At 38.2% G+C, this 15,420-nt stretch overlaps 2 protein-coding genes across 2 annotated transcripts; one reads left to right on the plus strand and one right to left on the minus strand.

Moving 5' to 3' along the window:
- Positions 1-639: 639 nt before the first annotated feature.
- LOC149926187 (pantetheinase-like) lies at positions 640-2,996 on the plus strand. Its single transcript, XM_090161430.1, has 3 exons — positions 640-1,169; positions 1,247-1,535; positions 1,602-2,996. Exons 2-3 carry the CDS (start codon positions 1,323-1,325, stop codon positions 2,862-2,864), a joined length of 1,476 nt encoding a protein of 491 aa, XP_090017556.1. The 5' UTR covers positions 640-1,169; positions 1,247-1,322; the 3' UTR covers positions 2,865-2,996.
- A 13-nt stretch (positions 2,997-3,009) lies between these two features.
- LOC149926188 (zinc metalloproteinase-disintegrin-like MTP8) lies at positions 3,010-15,325 on the minus strand. The gene is made up of 18 exons (XM_090161890.1): positions 15,301-15,325; positions 13,747-13,865; positions 8,844-8,996; positions 8,684-8,769; positions 8,499-8,602; positions 8,237-8,298; positions 8,068-8,160; positions 7,921-7,992; positions 7,673-7,842; positions 7,378-7,593; positions 7,146-7,314; positions 6,849-7,076; positions 6,621-6,793; positions 6,271-6,550; positions 6,135-6,201; positions 5,968-6,012; positions 5,648-5,789; positions 3,010-5,583 (listed from the first exon to the last, which is right to left on the minus strand). Exons 1-18 carry the CDS (start codon positions 15,323-15,325, stop codon positions 4,458-4,460), a joined length of 3,330 nt encoding a protein of 1,109 aa, XP_090018016.1. The 3' UTR covers positions 3,010-4,457.
- Between the last annotated feature and the right edge of the window lie 95 nt (positions 15,326-15,420).

Here is a 15,420-nt window from a genome sequence, read left to right on the forward strand (position 1 = left end):
AGGGAAAGTCAGTCTAATATTCTATGGAACAGATAAGAGAAACACGCGACGAGAACGTTTATGTAAAAGTCAAGCACTCTGCTTCGAAAATCTTTCCAATAAACTTGACAGTGTGAATAAGCTAGCGAAACTGACGTAACTTATAAAATGATAAGACATTATGGCGTGGAATTCATAAGACTTCTTAATCTCTTAATTTTCGAAGTTGGCAACTGGGGGATGCCACAAAAAAAATTTGTGAAATCAGAAATATTTTAGTGCTACCACTAGAGATGTGTAGCGCAACTAAATGTTACGGTTATGATTTGGCTTTTTCATAGAATAAGCAGATGCACTGGAATTTCAAAGTGTTGGTTGCACGAAAAGCAAATCCCTTTTAAAAATTCCATTTCAATGACTAGACGTTTAATGATAACTAATTTCATACACAAGGCGAGCACAAAAGTCTTTTTTTACAATACATTGTTCTGTCGCGCTGTAAAATAACAAAGGGGCGTCCGGAATAAACCAATATTTTTTCAAATTTGACAGCTTGAAGTTTCTATTTATCAGTGTACCTGTTATCTCAATTCCGGTAAAAAACGTCGACTGACTATTATTTAAAAGCGATTTCTGTATTAGAATTTTCGCTTTCCAACGTCGCAAGAATGGAAGCTGTATCTTCATTTAGACTGTTTCATCAGGTACTGTAAAATGACAACAGCAGTCTACATAATAAACCCCTTTAAAATATAAACGAATTCTGATGATACCGACATTGCTGTCAGTGGCGTGACCAAGGTCCCTTGGACCCTTCTAAGCATGAGGACGATTGTTTCTGGATTCTTTTAGGGGCCCACCGTTATCTGTCAGTGGCGTAACCAAGGTCCCTTGGACTCTTCTAAGCATGAGGTCGATTGTTTCTGGATTCTTTTAGGGGCCCAATGTTATTTAGGCCTTTGACTGCTGTTGCTGCTTTTAGCTTAGAGGGGTGGATACATTACGAATGAAGGTTTAAGTATTATTTATCATGGGGAAAATTACATTCCCAGAATCCATAGATAATGCTTATTATCGAATCTTATCGCGAGATGTGGTACAAAAGTTTAACCGTATTAGAGAACTTAGTTTTAGGTATTATACAGTACGAGTAAAACGGCTTTGGCACTATTAAGTACGGATCAAATTGTGTAAGTATTAATTAAATTAATTAAGTTACGCGCGTGTAAGCGCCCCCGCAGATAATACTAATGAAACCTTTTTTCAGTTGCGCAGAAAGAATTTACTTTGAGCGCAAAATATTTGATTGAACATTTAAACATTAAACGGCAACTGAAGTCACGATGAATCTATTTGTATTGGGAACTTTAGCCTTTCTGAGTGTAATGAATGGATTACACAAACCCGTGTCTAGCAGCAGAGTTTCGCGCGATTTTGTCGGAGCAGTTTTCGAATACGCTAAAAATGAAAGCGAAAGGCATCGATGGAGTGTGGACGAGGTCGTAAAAGAGAACCTCGATAATTTCCGAGAAGCAGCCAGACAAGCGAAAAGCGAGGTAAGGTTTGCGATTCAAGAAATTGCCAACATTTTGCTTATGAAAGATCGTTTTTCACGATTTCAGGGCGCCGACATCATCGTTTTCCCGGAAGACGGCATCCTGCCAACACCTCTTTCTAGAACGGTAAACATGCCAGAGATCCCCGATGCCAAGACCAGGGCCAATCCATGCGTCGAAAAAGCAAAATTTTCATCGTCCCCTATTTTGGCTAACCTAAGCTGCATGGCCAGAGAAAATAGCCTTTACGTGGTGGCTAATATCGTTGACCAGGAATTATGCTCCAAGAGCAGTGAAAAATCCTGTCCGAGCGACGGGAAATTTATGTACAACACTGACGTCGTTTTTAACCGTGAAGGAGTACTAGTGGCCAGACATCGTAAAAGATTCCTCTTTTTCGAAGATGAGAACAACAGAGCGCTCACGAAACAACTCACCGTGTTCGATACCGACGAGTTTGGTAGATTTGGCGTCATCATTTGTTTCGACACCATGTTCGGCGAGGCTGTGGAGATGATCGAAAAATATAACGTCGATACCGTGTTGGTTTCTACTTTCTGGTTCAACGAACTCCCATTCCTTTCTTCGATTCAGTACTTCCAGGCCTTCGCTGTTGGTAACGGAGTCAATCTACTCGTGGCAAATATCCATCGACCAACGGAAGGAGCTCTTGGAAGCTTAATTGTTTCGAAAGATGGCTCGGTCTTGGACTACACATTCGAGGTGGATGAAAAATCCAAGCTTTTAATCGGAAAGATACCGGCCAATCCAAACCCAAATAGCGTCGCGAGTAGAGCCAAGATTATCAAAGGTCCCAGAAGCGACGTATCGACACCGAAGTACAACTACTTGATTAGTAACATGGATAATTTTACCGTGGTGCCTCTGAATGCCTCTAAAGCCTCCGACCAGATTGAAGCTTGTAACAATAGACTTTGTTGCAAATTGAATTATTCCTCCTCGAAAATGAGCGGCCATTATTACTTGGCCGTCTACGATGGTTTGATGAACGTCAGGGATCATTACTTCTGGTATCATCAAATTTGCAGTCTCTTCAGTTGCGTCGGGCAATATAAAGATTCGAAATTTTCTTGTCAAAGCGTTCCTGATCAAACCAAGTCCCCTTTTGAATTCGAATTAACGGCTAATATGACGGCGAAACATATCTATCCTAGCGTCTTGGCTTCCAACACGACTTTGTTGCCTTCGTCCTATTGGCAGTATGAAATCGGACAGTCTAAACTGAACGGAGCCACGAAAGACCTCCCGTTGCTATCAGCCACCCTGTATGGTCGACGCTATGATCTGGATCCTGCTTACCATCAATAAAAGTAGTCACTTAGCAAAAAGTTTCTAAAAAAAGTCAAAATTTTAATTTCACCAACTGTACAACTTCCCAATATCTAAATAATTGTCACTAATAGAGACGAAATGTATAATAAAACCATTTATTAACAACAAGCGTTACAGTTTTCCTTTATATATAGTACGTGTGATATCTTGTTTTCTCTGAGCATTGGCAAATACGAAAACTACGCTTTGGTAGAGAAAAATACTGCATCAGTGGTTTCAAAGAAATGTTTTGTAACTAATACATAAGCCGTCATGAGAGCTTTTAACAATCAGGGGAAAAAGAGGGCTGACGAGATTGGTTCAGACGATTAATATCCACTTTATGGTCAAATTAGAGGTTACATAGGGTATACAAGACCCACTAAAAAAATACCTTAACACGATTTGACATTTCTGCAGTAAGATTTTCATCCAACCTCTCTGGTAAACCACAACCTCAGACCAAATTATTTTAGGGTTTAATGAAAAAAGTTTTAATGCGGGAAAACGTTAAGACTAGAAATTTTTTTAAGTTTCGTTTCGATGTTTTCCGCACTGAATCTGTTGTAAGAACCTTCATTTTGAGCTGGGAGATTTTATATGACTAGGTTCGGAAGTGAAAATCTTATACCAAATTAATTTCACTACTCTCAGAACATTCCAAGATAGACCGGGAACGCTCTCAGATACTTTCATAATGTAATTAAAATTAGAAAAGATACACAAAAAAAGAATCCTTGAGTACTCTAAGAGTGTAAATGGAATTCGCCATGAGTGCGAAGGGGGGTAAACCAAACTTAATTTATAGAAAATGCTTCAAAATACAAGACCAATTAGATATAGTATAAGTAACTGTGTGTTACTTATTATTATAGCAAAAAAATATTACACATAGTTATTTACAATATTGAAAATCATTATGTACACAATTCTGTGTATATATACAAAACTATTTTTGGGCATGGAAAATATATAAATAAAAATGTTGGAGTTTGAAGAATATATTGATTACATTTTCCTAAGATAAAAAATAACAGGGACTTAAATGTAGAACGTTTTTAACTAATCTATTAGTTATAGTACAAATAAATTTATCTATATATTCAAAATATACTAATCAATTTACTTGATGAAATTACATAAAAACGTCAGTAAATAAATATGCTGAATATGCTGAACATGCGCTACCAGTACATAATAACGACTTGTTTTAAATTATTCTAGATTAAATTCGCGACCTACCTACATAAAAAATTTTAAATAGGTTAATCATTTGTGTCACAGAGTACATTTACAATCTAATTTCACAGAATGTAAGGGTAAATATCAAATTGAAACGAATGTAGATTACAAACTAATGAGAAATGGAAATAAGCAATTTTTTATGATCTTATCTCCTTGTTTTGATTTTAAAAAAATAAATAGGCATCAATGGTTTAAAAAATCATGGCCTATATTATTTTGTAAGCCTATTTCAATACTGTGCTTCATGTTTTTAAGTATTTTTAAAATTAAATGCCGTCATTACGCAGTCCTAAGGCCATTTTATGGAATAAAAGCCTTATGTTCTGCGAGAACAGAAGGAAAAGATTAAGTGTGACTGGAGTTATTTCTAATTTGGTAAGGTCTGGTAGGTAAACTTCTGCCCATAGGGCTTTCGCCTTTCTCTCCAGTCTTTTTCTCAAATTTTTGTGCCAAAGAAGCCACCACGGAAGCATGTGATCCCGCACTACCATTACTGACACTCAAATTAGGTTGCTCAAAAGAGTTTTTCTTAGAAACCAGATTGTTGGAGCTGAAAGTACTCATAGCAGTTCCATTGTTGGAGTTTACACTTCTAGGTTTAGAGAGAACTAAACTTGGTTTGACGCTTGCTGAAGGTGGAGTAGGCGGAACATTTACAGCCTGGTCACCATTAGCGTACACTGGCTTTTTTAAAACTTTAGAAGCTAAATTTTTATCTAAGTTAACAGAGTTATTGAGATAAGGCTTCTTCTGCAAGTCTTCAAATCCGCTAGTAAAGTCATTCCAACCAACATTACCGTAAGTTGGACTCGCATGGTTCAAATTCGCGTTATTTTTCAAGTTGTTTGACTGAAAATTTTCAGAATTGCCATTTGAATGCACGAATGCCAAAGGAGTATTAGAGAAATCCAATGGATCAGACGGGTCCGAGTAGATTAAAGAATTTGGTGTTACGGACCTCTCTTTCGCATTATTTTCATTCTTAACAGCTTCTATGGAATTATTTAAAGGTAGAGGCGGCGGTGGAACCTTGGGAGGGGGAGGCCTTGGCGGCGGAGGACACTGAGGACGAGAAAGCCCGCAGCTTAACGGACGACCATCATTTGTTCGCACACTGGACGATCTGGTGACTGTAGCAAAAGGGTTTGTCATAGCAATGCTACCAGGTGTCCAGGTTGGCGTTCGTTGAGGTGTTACGAGAGGTTTTGGGGGAGCTGGTCTTACTGGGACTAGTTTCCCCACACTGTTGTTAGTGGTACTTTGAGGTATAGGCGGAGAGATTTCAATGTTCCTTAAACTAGACCTACCCCAGGTTCCTTTACCACTATTACTTCTAGATAAAGTTGAAGCATTGACTGTAGCGTCTGAATCAGGTGGCAATGGACGAGATATCTCCACATTCCTTAGATCAGAACCCACGCAAGAAGGAGGACGGGGCTTGCGCATACTTGCTTGCTTAGCTCTCGATCTACTGAAGTATTTTTCGATTAAAAACCATTCTTGCAAACTATGGGACTTATTTCCCTATAACTTACTTAATAGCTGCCTTTCTAGCTTTAGATATCCACCATGTTTTGAGATGTTTCCGAAAATGATATATACCAAATCCAGCAATGGCAGTCAGTGGTACAATGCACAGGAAGATTATGTACATGGCTACTAAAAACTGATATCCAGCTAAAAAATAAGATAAGTCAGTATAAGAATTTGATATCTTTAGTATTACAAAGTCAATACAAGTAACTACAACGCGTACAACAATAATTTGGCATTAAATAAGGAGGTTACAACATTTCCAGGAATTTGAAAATAGCTTGTAAGACGTTTAAAAAAAAACTTTCAGGCATTTCATTACCATTTGGATCAGACATTGGTCCACTGTCAACACTTCCTCCCGGTCCTAGAATAATAATTATAATATTAATTTCATTGTATTATACTTAAGAATCATGCTAAGCAGTTCTCCCTTCATAAAAAAAGGGATATTTAAAAGGGAAAATAAATACATTAATTATTAATTACCTGGTCCATCGCAATAAGGTGGTCCGAAGCCAATAAAACAATGGCAATTCCCTTTATTATTACAAATCTAATAAAAGTCCTTAATATTATATTTCTGGTGATAAGAATCTTTAAACTTAAGGACTAAAACACATACTCCATTAGAATTGCAATTAGTAGAGTGATGAGTTTTTAAAAGCTGTTGTATATTCTGGCATTTCTGATTAAGACACACTTTATTTTTGCCACACTTGGCACCATCGGGCGTCAAACCAGGGTCTAGGCTATCAATGCCTAGGTCCACTGTAGCGGATTTACAAATTACAGTTTTGCCACGATGTTGAATGTAAGAATGCGCTAAGGTTGCAGCTGATTCCAAGCCAAATTCAAGTTTTTCATTCAAATGAACGCAGTGCAAACGCCCACACAAAATGTCCCTATATTACAGTACGAATGTTCAATTGATTAAATGAAAAAGTTTTAAACATTTGAGCATAATATTCTTACTCTCTATTGCAAGGTTTGTGCGTTTTGTTGGGCTTAAAATAACCACAATTTCCATTGTCATTCCCTTGTTGGTTTTGGTCAAAACATTTTAGTTCTGACATTTCCCCAGTTGTTCCCCACAAAAGTTTACATTGGTCATTGTGAGTTTTGCAATAACCTTTGTAACAATAAGCCTAAAAGAACAAAATCTTAGTTTTATAGAGGTTAAAATTAAAAACAATAACCCACTTTTCCTCCTTTGCATTCAGCACCATCTTGGACATAAACATCATCTGGGCAAAACTCGGATTCACCATCGCAATATTCAGGTAAATCGCATTCAGAGTATTCTTTTCTACAGCGAACTGCGGGTTCTTTCAATTGGCACGTACTGGTATCGCAACAAGCCCCCGTAGCACACACAGCATTAGCAGATAGTTGGCAGGTGGTAGCGTTACAACATTTATTATCACAAAACTAAAACAAATATGGTTTTTATAACTAACATATCTATTTAATACACAAATATTACAAAAATAGACTAACTTCTTTGTAACCACAGTCACACTCTTCACCAACTTCCAAGAAACCATTACCGCAAACTGGACCAATAATTTTACTTGGCTTATTTCTCAAGCAGTAATCCATGCTTTGGGTGTAAGCGTCTTTTAGGTGAGTTTTGGAACAGCTTGACCAATGGCGTGGACTTGTTGACCTAACAATGTGAAAAAGACATTAGTTTTAGGTTTACCTACTAATTAGGTTAAGTCCAACTTACCCTGAAGAAGGTGACATAATACACTTATCATCCGGACAATCACACGCATCAGAATCGTGTTCCATCCCAAAATTGTGACCAATTTCGTGAGCTACAGTTGTAGCCACTAATCCTACAACCTTACTGTGATCCATATTGACACCCCCACTGAACTCCCAAGTGCATATAGGTCCTTTTAAGGCTTTACCTACTACACCACCATCAAATTTCATGGCTCTAAAAATTAAATGTTTCAGAAACTAAATAAATAATTACAACAACACATAAAACACCAAATAAAAAAAACCTGACTAACGTTATAAGTTGAGCATTATCATTGGGGTGTTCTTTGGCAAGTTTCTGTCTTCTGTAGTGCAAAAAATTGGTCAATGTGGCATCACCATCTGGAGAAAGCTTGATTTCATCATATTCTGACCAGATGACAACACCAACAAGGGCAATATAGATGTTTAAGGGAGCGTATAGCTGTTATATAGAAGAAAGATATCAAAATAATAAACAAACTGGTTGAAAAGAGTCATTAAAGGAAAAAATAATAAGTACCCCATTCACTATGTTAGCTATTTGTTTGCTACGTTCGAATACATCTTCTTTGCTTGAATTCCTTTCCTTGTACTACAAAATAAAGACTTGTTAAAGATCCCCGAAAATGTTATATTTCCTTGGGAAAAGGTCACAGGGCAGGTTTACCTCTTGATGATCATTGACTAATACAAGCTCAATGTAACGCGAATCGCTATTACTTTTGTACGGTTCTCTAACAAAATCTGTAGACCTTCTAACCTAATTTAATTAAAAGAAAAAAAATTGGTTTCAGTTTGGAATTACGGCAGTAATAAAGTAAGGAAAAGGTTCTCACTCTTTCGTGACTTAATTTGGAAAGAAAATTCACATGACTACTTGTTTCGGAACTATTGTAACCTAAATAAAATATCTCGTAAATAAAAGTTTGTGGAAAAGAAAGTATCTAATAGGTTTCAGAAGACAGACAGAAATAGTTATTTTATAATGGGTTTCAAAAGACAGACATTATAAATAGGTCTTTTATAATGGGTTTCAAAAGACAGACATTATAAATAAGTCTTTTATAATGGAGATCAAAAGCAAAGCAGAAAACTCACCACATTTAAAAGGAATATCTTTAGGATCCTTAAATACTAAATGATCTAATGATGAACTTTTTGGTTCAATGTAATGGATATCTTCGCCATCAAATATCATACCACTGAAAAAATTAGATGCAGTTCCATTTCAGATTTAAAACTAATAAATTAGAGATATTTCACAAAAAAATAGGTCAATTTACCTCACGCCACTGCACAAACTAACAGCCGCCCATGAATTGGATCTATTTAAGACTTCACCTTGATAATAACAATGTCTGGAATTTTTCTAGGATCATAATGAGAAAATGTAGGTGCTGTATATATTTAGAGTAAGGATGGTTAAAAAACAGTGTAATTTACATTTTGTAATGGCTTTTCCACAACAAATTTCCCATTTTTATGGTACTTCTCGAAGTACCCATCAGGAAGTAGAATTTTGTTAGGATGAAGTTGTAAGGTAAAATTCTGACCAAACGCAACATAATTTACAAGGAGTTCTGTGGCAAGATTATCCTGGTAAAAATAACCAAAATAAACCTTTGAGACAAAAAAACTGGGGCAAGTTTAATATTGTTAAGGTATACTGGCATTGCGTATGTATAACCCAATTTTGGGAGCCTAAATTTGATATTAATTGGCCAATATTTGGTCATTATTATGCAAATTTATTTAAATGGAACAAAAAGCTAATAAAAAAATTATAAAATCCAAACAAGGGGTTTATCATCAATTCATAATTAAAATGCAAACCAAATTCTATGGTAAAAACCGTTATAAGCAATGAATACCCATATCCTATATTATTTGTAAAACAAATGATGCGTTCAAGTAACTCCATAAATCTATATTTTTAAATTGTTTGCAAAAATGTCTGTGGAAAAAAGTTTATTTTCCTTTCCATTATACTATACAAATAGAAAACCGTTTGTTACAAAAAAATGCGAAATCAAAAAGAAAATAAATGTTTAGAGCCACTTGATTATATAAGCATCGCTGATTCCAAATTGAACCTAGATCCTTTTCTCTAGTGAGCGCCTAAGCTTTTTCTGTAAATGCTAGTAGCTCATGTAACAAGAAGATGTAGTTTTTATTGGAATATGGATAATTAGTGCGTGCAGTTTGCCTTTTTATTTCTATTTAATCCAATATATTTTTAATTAAATGTGATCACCAATCAGATTAAGTTCCATTCTAGAAAGTAAGGGCATATTTAATTATAATCCATATTGTGAAGTTGGTTTTTTATTCCAGAATCCCATTAAATAAAAACCTCCACCAAAACAAAACCATTTTCCATGTTCAAAGCAGCTGTTCAAATTCCAATATTTTAATAGATTACCAGGGCATGCAACACGTCACCTGCCTAATCTATATACCATCTCAACAAGTTGACTCATTATATTTCACATAAACATTGCGTAACAGGGAAATGATGAAAGCTTATGTCAAAGTGAAATTATTTTTAAAAGCGCCACTGTTAAGGGACGTATCATCCTAACCAGTTATTTGCTATTTATATTTTATAGGACCATAATTGTGGTTTTTTCCGTTACAAAAACTAGCTTCATTAAGCGGAAAGAGGCGAAAGATTTTATGGGATACCGCCTTTGTACTACGACACAATTAAGCTTTATCCCAGTACCATTTAACCCTAAATGTAAGCGAGGCCAAAGGCAATATGGGGAAATGAAACAATATTTCCACGTATTTCGGAAGCCCCAGAGAAAAACCTTTTCTGTCGGATGGAAAAGGAAGGAAGTTGGAAGGGAATAAAGTAGAGGTTCCGGGCACGATTTTTCCCTTTAAAACGTAATATATTATTTTCCAATCGCGGGCGAAAAAAAAATAACACAATCTAGGTATCGAGGTTTATATATTCACCAAACATACCACGGTTACGAAACCTTTTTCTTTTTACCTTAAGTTTTCCTAAGCTATCCGTTTTACGAAAAAAAAAAAACTAGGCTGAAACTATAAGAAAAGTCTAGCGAAATAATCTGGGTTTATAAAACTTTCGACCTATAAAAAAAGAAATCTTATCTAAGCAAATTCATCAACGTAATTTATATCAGATACCTGGGTGAAAAAAGCGACCTTTTAAAATCGAAAAATGCCGTGGAATTTATAATAACCCTACGACCTAGAACTTTGGCAGAATTTTAAAGTTCCGATACCAATTTTTAAAAGGTCTAATTGGGAGTACTTATCAAAAGAGAACCGTATTTTATCAGATGCGGTTTGAGAACAAAGAACCGCTCAGCTGAAAAAAGGCTTAGTCATCGGCGATATGACTCAAATAATTTGTTCGTTCTGTCACGGAAACGATGGCGGTAACTAACGTGGCCCATACTTAACATAAACCCGAGCCTTCCATTTAACTTCCAGGTAACAAATTGCGATAAATAATTGTCCCCGATCGCTTGTCAACAGTTATTCGATATAGAGTCGAAATAATTAGGCAAGGAGGCGAGAAAATAATAAGATTTGTGGGACGGGGGTGTTATTAAACGGTTATTCCGGGATTTTAATACAGTTTTACGTCTCGGGATCACGTTTAACGCCCCTCATTGTCCTTTTGGCGTATAATTTATATTATTTTACGAGGGTCGCGCGTTATTGGTCGAGAGCGTATGGTCCCTCCTGTACGTAGTCTGCAGCTTCGTAATAAAAGAAACGTTTCTTTTTCGGCGCAGCTATAAACGCGAAATACCATAAATAATGTCCGTTTCCTCCCTTTAATGGGAACAAAGTTTCCGTTTTTACGGCGGCCCGCAATAAAACCCGGCGAAAGGACGGACGCGCTTTGAGAGGAGATTGGGGAGGGGGTGTCACCTTATCAAAACCGCGTTAAGTCTTTTCGGGGCCCCTATTTATAAACAATTTTTAACGACCAAATGAAATTCGGTTACGCCGCGTACCGGTAGGATGGTACGAGGTTATTTATCAACAAGCGCCGCATCTCAAGCGTGCGTAGATGATCTCAACTGGGCGCGGCCGAGCGCGTCAATTACCGCCGAGTGGCCACGAACAATAATTAGTTCCTAGTTTGAGTAAGAGCGCGAGGACCACGGATAGCCTCTACGACAATTCAATCTCTTAGTCTATAGTATCTCATCTCTCTAAACTACTGTAACTCTTGTTAAGGACATATACCTTCGCAGGCTTCCGCCGAATTTCGGAAGAAAAACTAGTGGTGAAATACATTATCAGTGTTGCCACAATATTTTCAGACTTTCTCCTCAGAGGTTTTAAGAGATTTCCCCTGATCTTTCAATGGGAGGTTTTCAGAGATTTCCCCTGACCTATTTTAGATCTCCCCTGACCTTTCCCTGGGAGGTTTTTAGAGATTCCCCCCTGACCTTTCCCTGGGAGGTTTTTAGAGATTCCCCTGACCTTTACTAGGGAGTTTTATAGAGATTTCCCCTGACCTTTACTAGGGAGTTTTAAAGATATTTCACCTGACCTTTACTAGGGAGGTTTTTAGATTTCACCCTGAACTTTCCCTGCGAGGTTTTTAGAGATTTCACCCTGAACTTTCCCTGGGAGGTTTTTTAGATATTTTCCCTGACCTTTCCCTGGGAGGTTTTTAGAGATTTCCCCTGACCTTTCCCTGGGAGGTTTTTATAATTTCCCCTGACCTTTACTAGGGAGGTTTTTAGAGATTTCCCCTGACCTTTACTAGGGAGTTTTAAAGATATTTCCCCTGACCTTTACTAGGGAGGTTTTTAGATTTCACCCTGAACTTTCCCTGCGAGGTTTTTAGAGATTTCACCCTGACTTTTCCCTGGGAGGTTTTTAGAGATTTCACCCTGAACTTTCCCTTGGAGGTTTTTTAGATATTTCCCCTGACCTTTCCCTGGGAGGTTTTTAGAGATTTCCCCTGACCTTTCCCTGGGAGGTTTTTATAGATTTCCCCTGACCTTTACTAGGGAGGTTTTTAGAGATTTCCCCTGACCTTTCCCTGGGAGGTTTTTATAGATTTCCCCTGACCTTTACTAGGGAGGTTTTTAGAGATTTCCCCTGACCTTTCCCTGGGAAGTTTTTAGATCTCCCCTGACCTTTCCCTGGAAGGTTTTTAGAGATTTCCCCTGACCTTTCCCTGGAAGGTTTTTAGAGATTTCCCCTGACCTTTTCCATTGAGGTTTTTAGAGACCTTTCCTACGCCAAAAATTGACAATTTCTACTGCTAAGATAACAATCTTGTAAAAAAATTCGAAAAATAATAAACGAAGAGACCATTATGGCAAAATAAAAAATGCGTTTGATTAAATAGCGGCGGTACATTTTGCATCGTTAGTAGGTTTAACGGGGTAAATGGCACCCATTAGAAATTGCCTCAGGCTCGCGAAGGTAGCCAAGCTACGCAAATGATCTGGTAAGCGATATATTAAACACTCGTGTCATAAGCTATGGCGCGTCAAGATGTAACGCCAAACGAGGCACTCCCCTGCTAAGGCAGATCGTCAATATAATAGGCTACGATTCCTAGAATGGGAGGACGCGGGACGCAAAAATAAAAGTATTTTAATTTTCACCCTGTATTAAACGCCAAAAACTTTTTAAGCCAAGGCTATTTAATGGAAAACAAGTTACGGTGTATAACTAAGAAGGTAATAAAAAAGATATAAAACCTTCGAGAAATAGGCGAGGCGAGGTGAGCTATCGCTTCGAAATAAATGGCCGTGTAAATATCTCCAAAGGAAAAAAGAAGAACGTAGTAAGGGATGCGCGATAAAACTTTTACCCGTCCGACGAATTTCGTCAACAACGAAACGCGCCAGGTATTTTCAATCGCCACCCAACTATCGAGGGTCAAGGGCGTGTATGGTCATCATCCATCCACGTACCATCGAGCACACCCCCATTGTTATAGTCGAAAATCATCATTTATCGCGGTAGTATACGGAAACGCCACGACCGAATAGTACGCCTCGAAAGTAGCGAGAGGGTAAAGTCCATCTTCGCTTGATCAATAGGTACGACGCGAGGTGCCAGCGACGTCCCGGTACGGATGTAAGAGGAGGGGTGTTTTTACCGAACAAAAATGCCTCAACGGAAGTTCTTAAAAGATTCGTCACCGCTCGCGGGGAAAAAGGTCTACCGAGAAAAGGTCTTATCTGGCGAAACACCCTCCCAAGATTAGGCGCTTTCTCGGTTGTAATTAGCATATTAAAATCCAACGGCGCCTCCTCCCCCGAACCATTCCTTAGACGGGAAACTTATGATTCGTCTGTCCGGGGAGGGGGTGCGACGAATAACGTACTGTGGTATCTGGCAGCTCAGCTTCTCTTCTAGGCCTGGTCCGTCGAGGAGCGTCGCCGGGAAGCCCGCTTATCGTTGGTCTCGTGACATCGACGGAATGGAACTGGCTGGTGGCGGCATCTGCGGAAGATAGAAAATAACGTAATAAGCTTTATTACGATGGATCAGAGGCGGCTGTCGTTGGACATTAGCTTAATGGATCCGCGGCCGTTCTCCGTCTTGGCCAGTCGGGAAACGAGAATTACAATACGAGGAAATACCACGCGCCGTCTCAGAAACGAAACGATATTAAGACGACGAAAAAACGCGTTTTCGTCTTGCCTACGTAAAAATAACGAAACAAAATCGAGAAAGGGTTATCTGACACTATCGAAGAAGCCGCGTTAGTACCAACTTTTCCTTTTAACTCGAAGTTCGGTAAAGTTCGACGAATCTACAACGTACAGTCGTTAAAAGCTCTTTAGAGGTTGCCGTCGAGTCCCGGAGAACATTGGCCCGTCGGCTAAATGTCGGAAATGACGAGATTATTTCCAAATGCGGGTAATAACGTCTCCAAATCGACCCATTTCTGGACACATCCATATAAAGCCATAAATTGATACGTATTTACGAATAAATAATAACAGCTATTTTATAAACGAGTCAAACGGGTGTTAAAACCGACCCGTACATAAAAATAATTATTATAAAACACATATGAGCCAAGTATTTAGTAACGGATAATTAGAAGCCTATATAGCGTCCAGCCAAAAAAAAAGTTAATACGGCAATAAGATAACGTTAAGCAGTCGAAGGTCACCGAAGCGGAAAACCATTACGGAAAACGAGGCTTCGGGCCTTTGCGGCGATATAGTAATTGATCACCAATGCCATCCCGATAACGCCGGCTATAAAGCGAAAATAAGGTTTAATACTTTAATTCGGGGGACGTTTGAGTCGCATTCGTTCCATTACGACGCTGAAAAGATCCAGTGTTGCCAAGTTTTGAAAGTAATATTTACCCTTCAGAACGTAAAAATTTCCCTTTTTAGGTCAAAAATTCCCTCAATAACCACAACCCCCTTACATTCGTGAAAACTCCTCGGAAAACAAGCACAATATTTCGGGAGCGACCAAATATTGAACATTTTTAATGAAATTATAAATATATATATATATATATATATATATATATTGAGAGCCGCAATGGCGGAGCAGGGACTTTGATATTTGTCCTTGAGGGGATACAAAAACCGGAATCTACTGCGCATGACGAGACTATCGCATGTTGCCTTCACTTTTTCTATCTCGTCTCTTAGCCCCTCAAAATTCCCGCAAAATATGAGTATTTCGAGAAAAATTCCCTTTTCCCCTCCCCGATAATTTAACGACGAAATGGGAATTTTCCTGCACATTGGCAACACTGAAAAGATCCTTTTTCGTTTTTGGGCGATGCCGCCTTCGTCCGTCCGTGCCTGCTCCAAAAACTGTTCATAAATTATCCGCCGTTTGGCGCGCCAGTACGTATCAACAACGGGTACAACACCCTCCCGAGGGAGGAGACGGGCAAGCCTACGTGAGACGTCTCTTCCTTCTAACATCTCGACGTGCCTTTTAAATAGGAGCTCTAATGGAACATTTACTTTCAAGGTGAAACCGAAACCGTACTTTTCAAAATGTGGCCGAATCTCGTCAC

The sequence above is a fragment of the Leiobunum rupestre genome, chromosome 10 (genome assembly GCF_980474605.1).
Source record: "Leiobunum rupestre chromosome 10, qqLeiRupe1.1.hap1, whole genome shotgun sequence".
Taxonomy (NCBI): domain Eukaryota; kingdom Metazoa; phylum Arthropoda; class Arachnida; order Opiliones; family Sclerosomatidae; genus Leiobunum; species Leiobunum rupestre.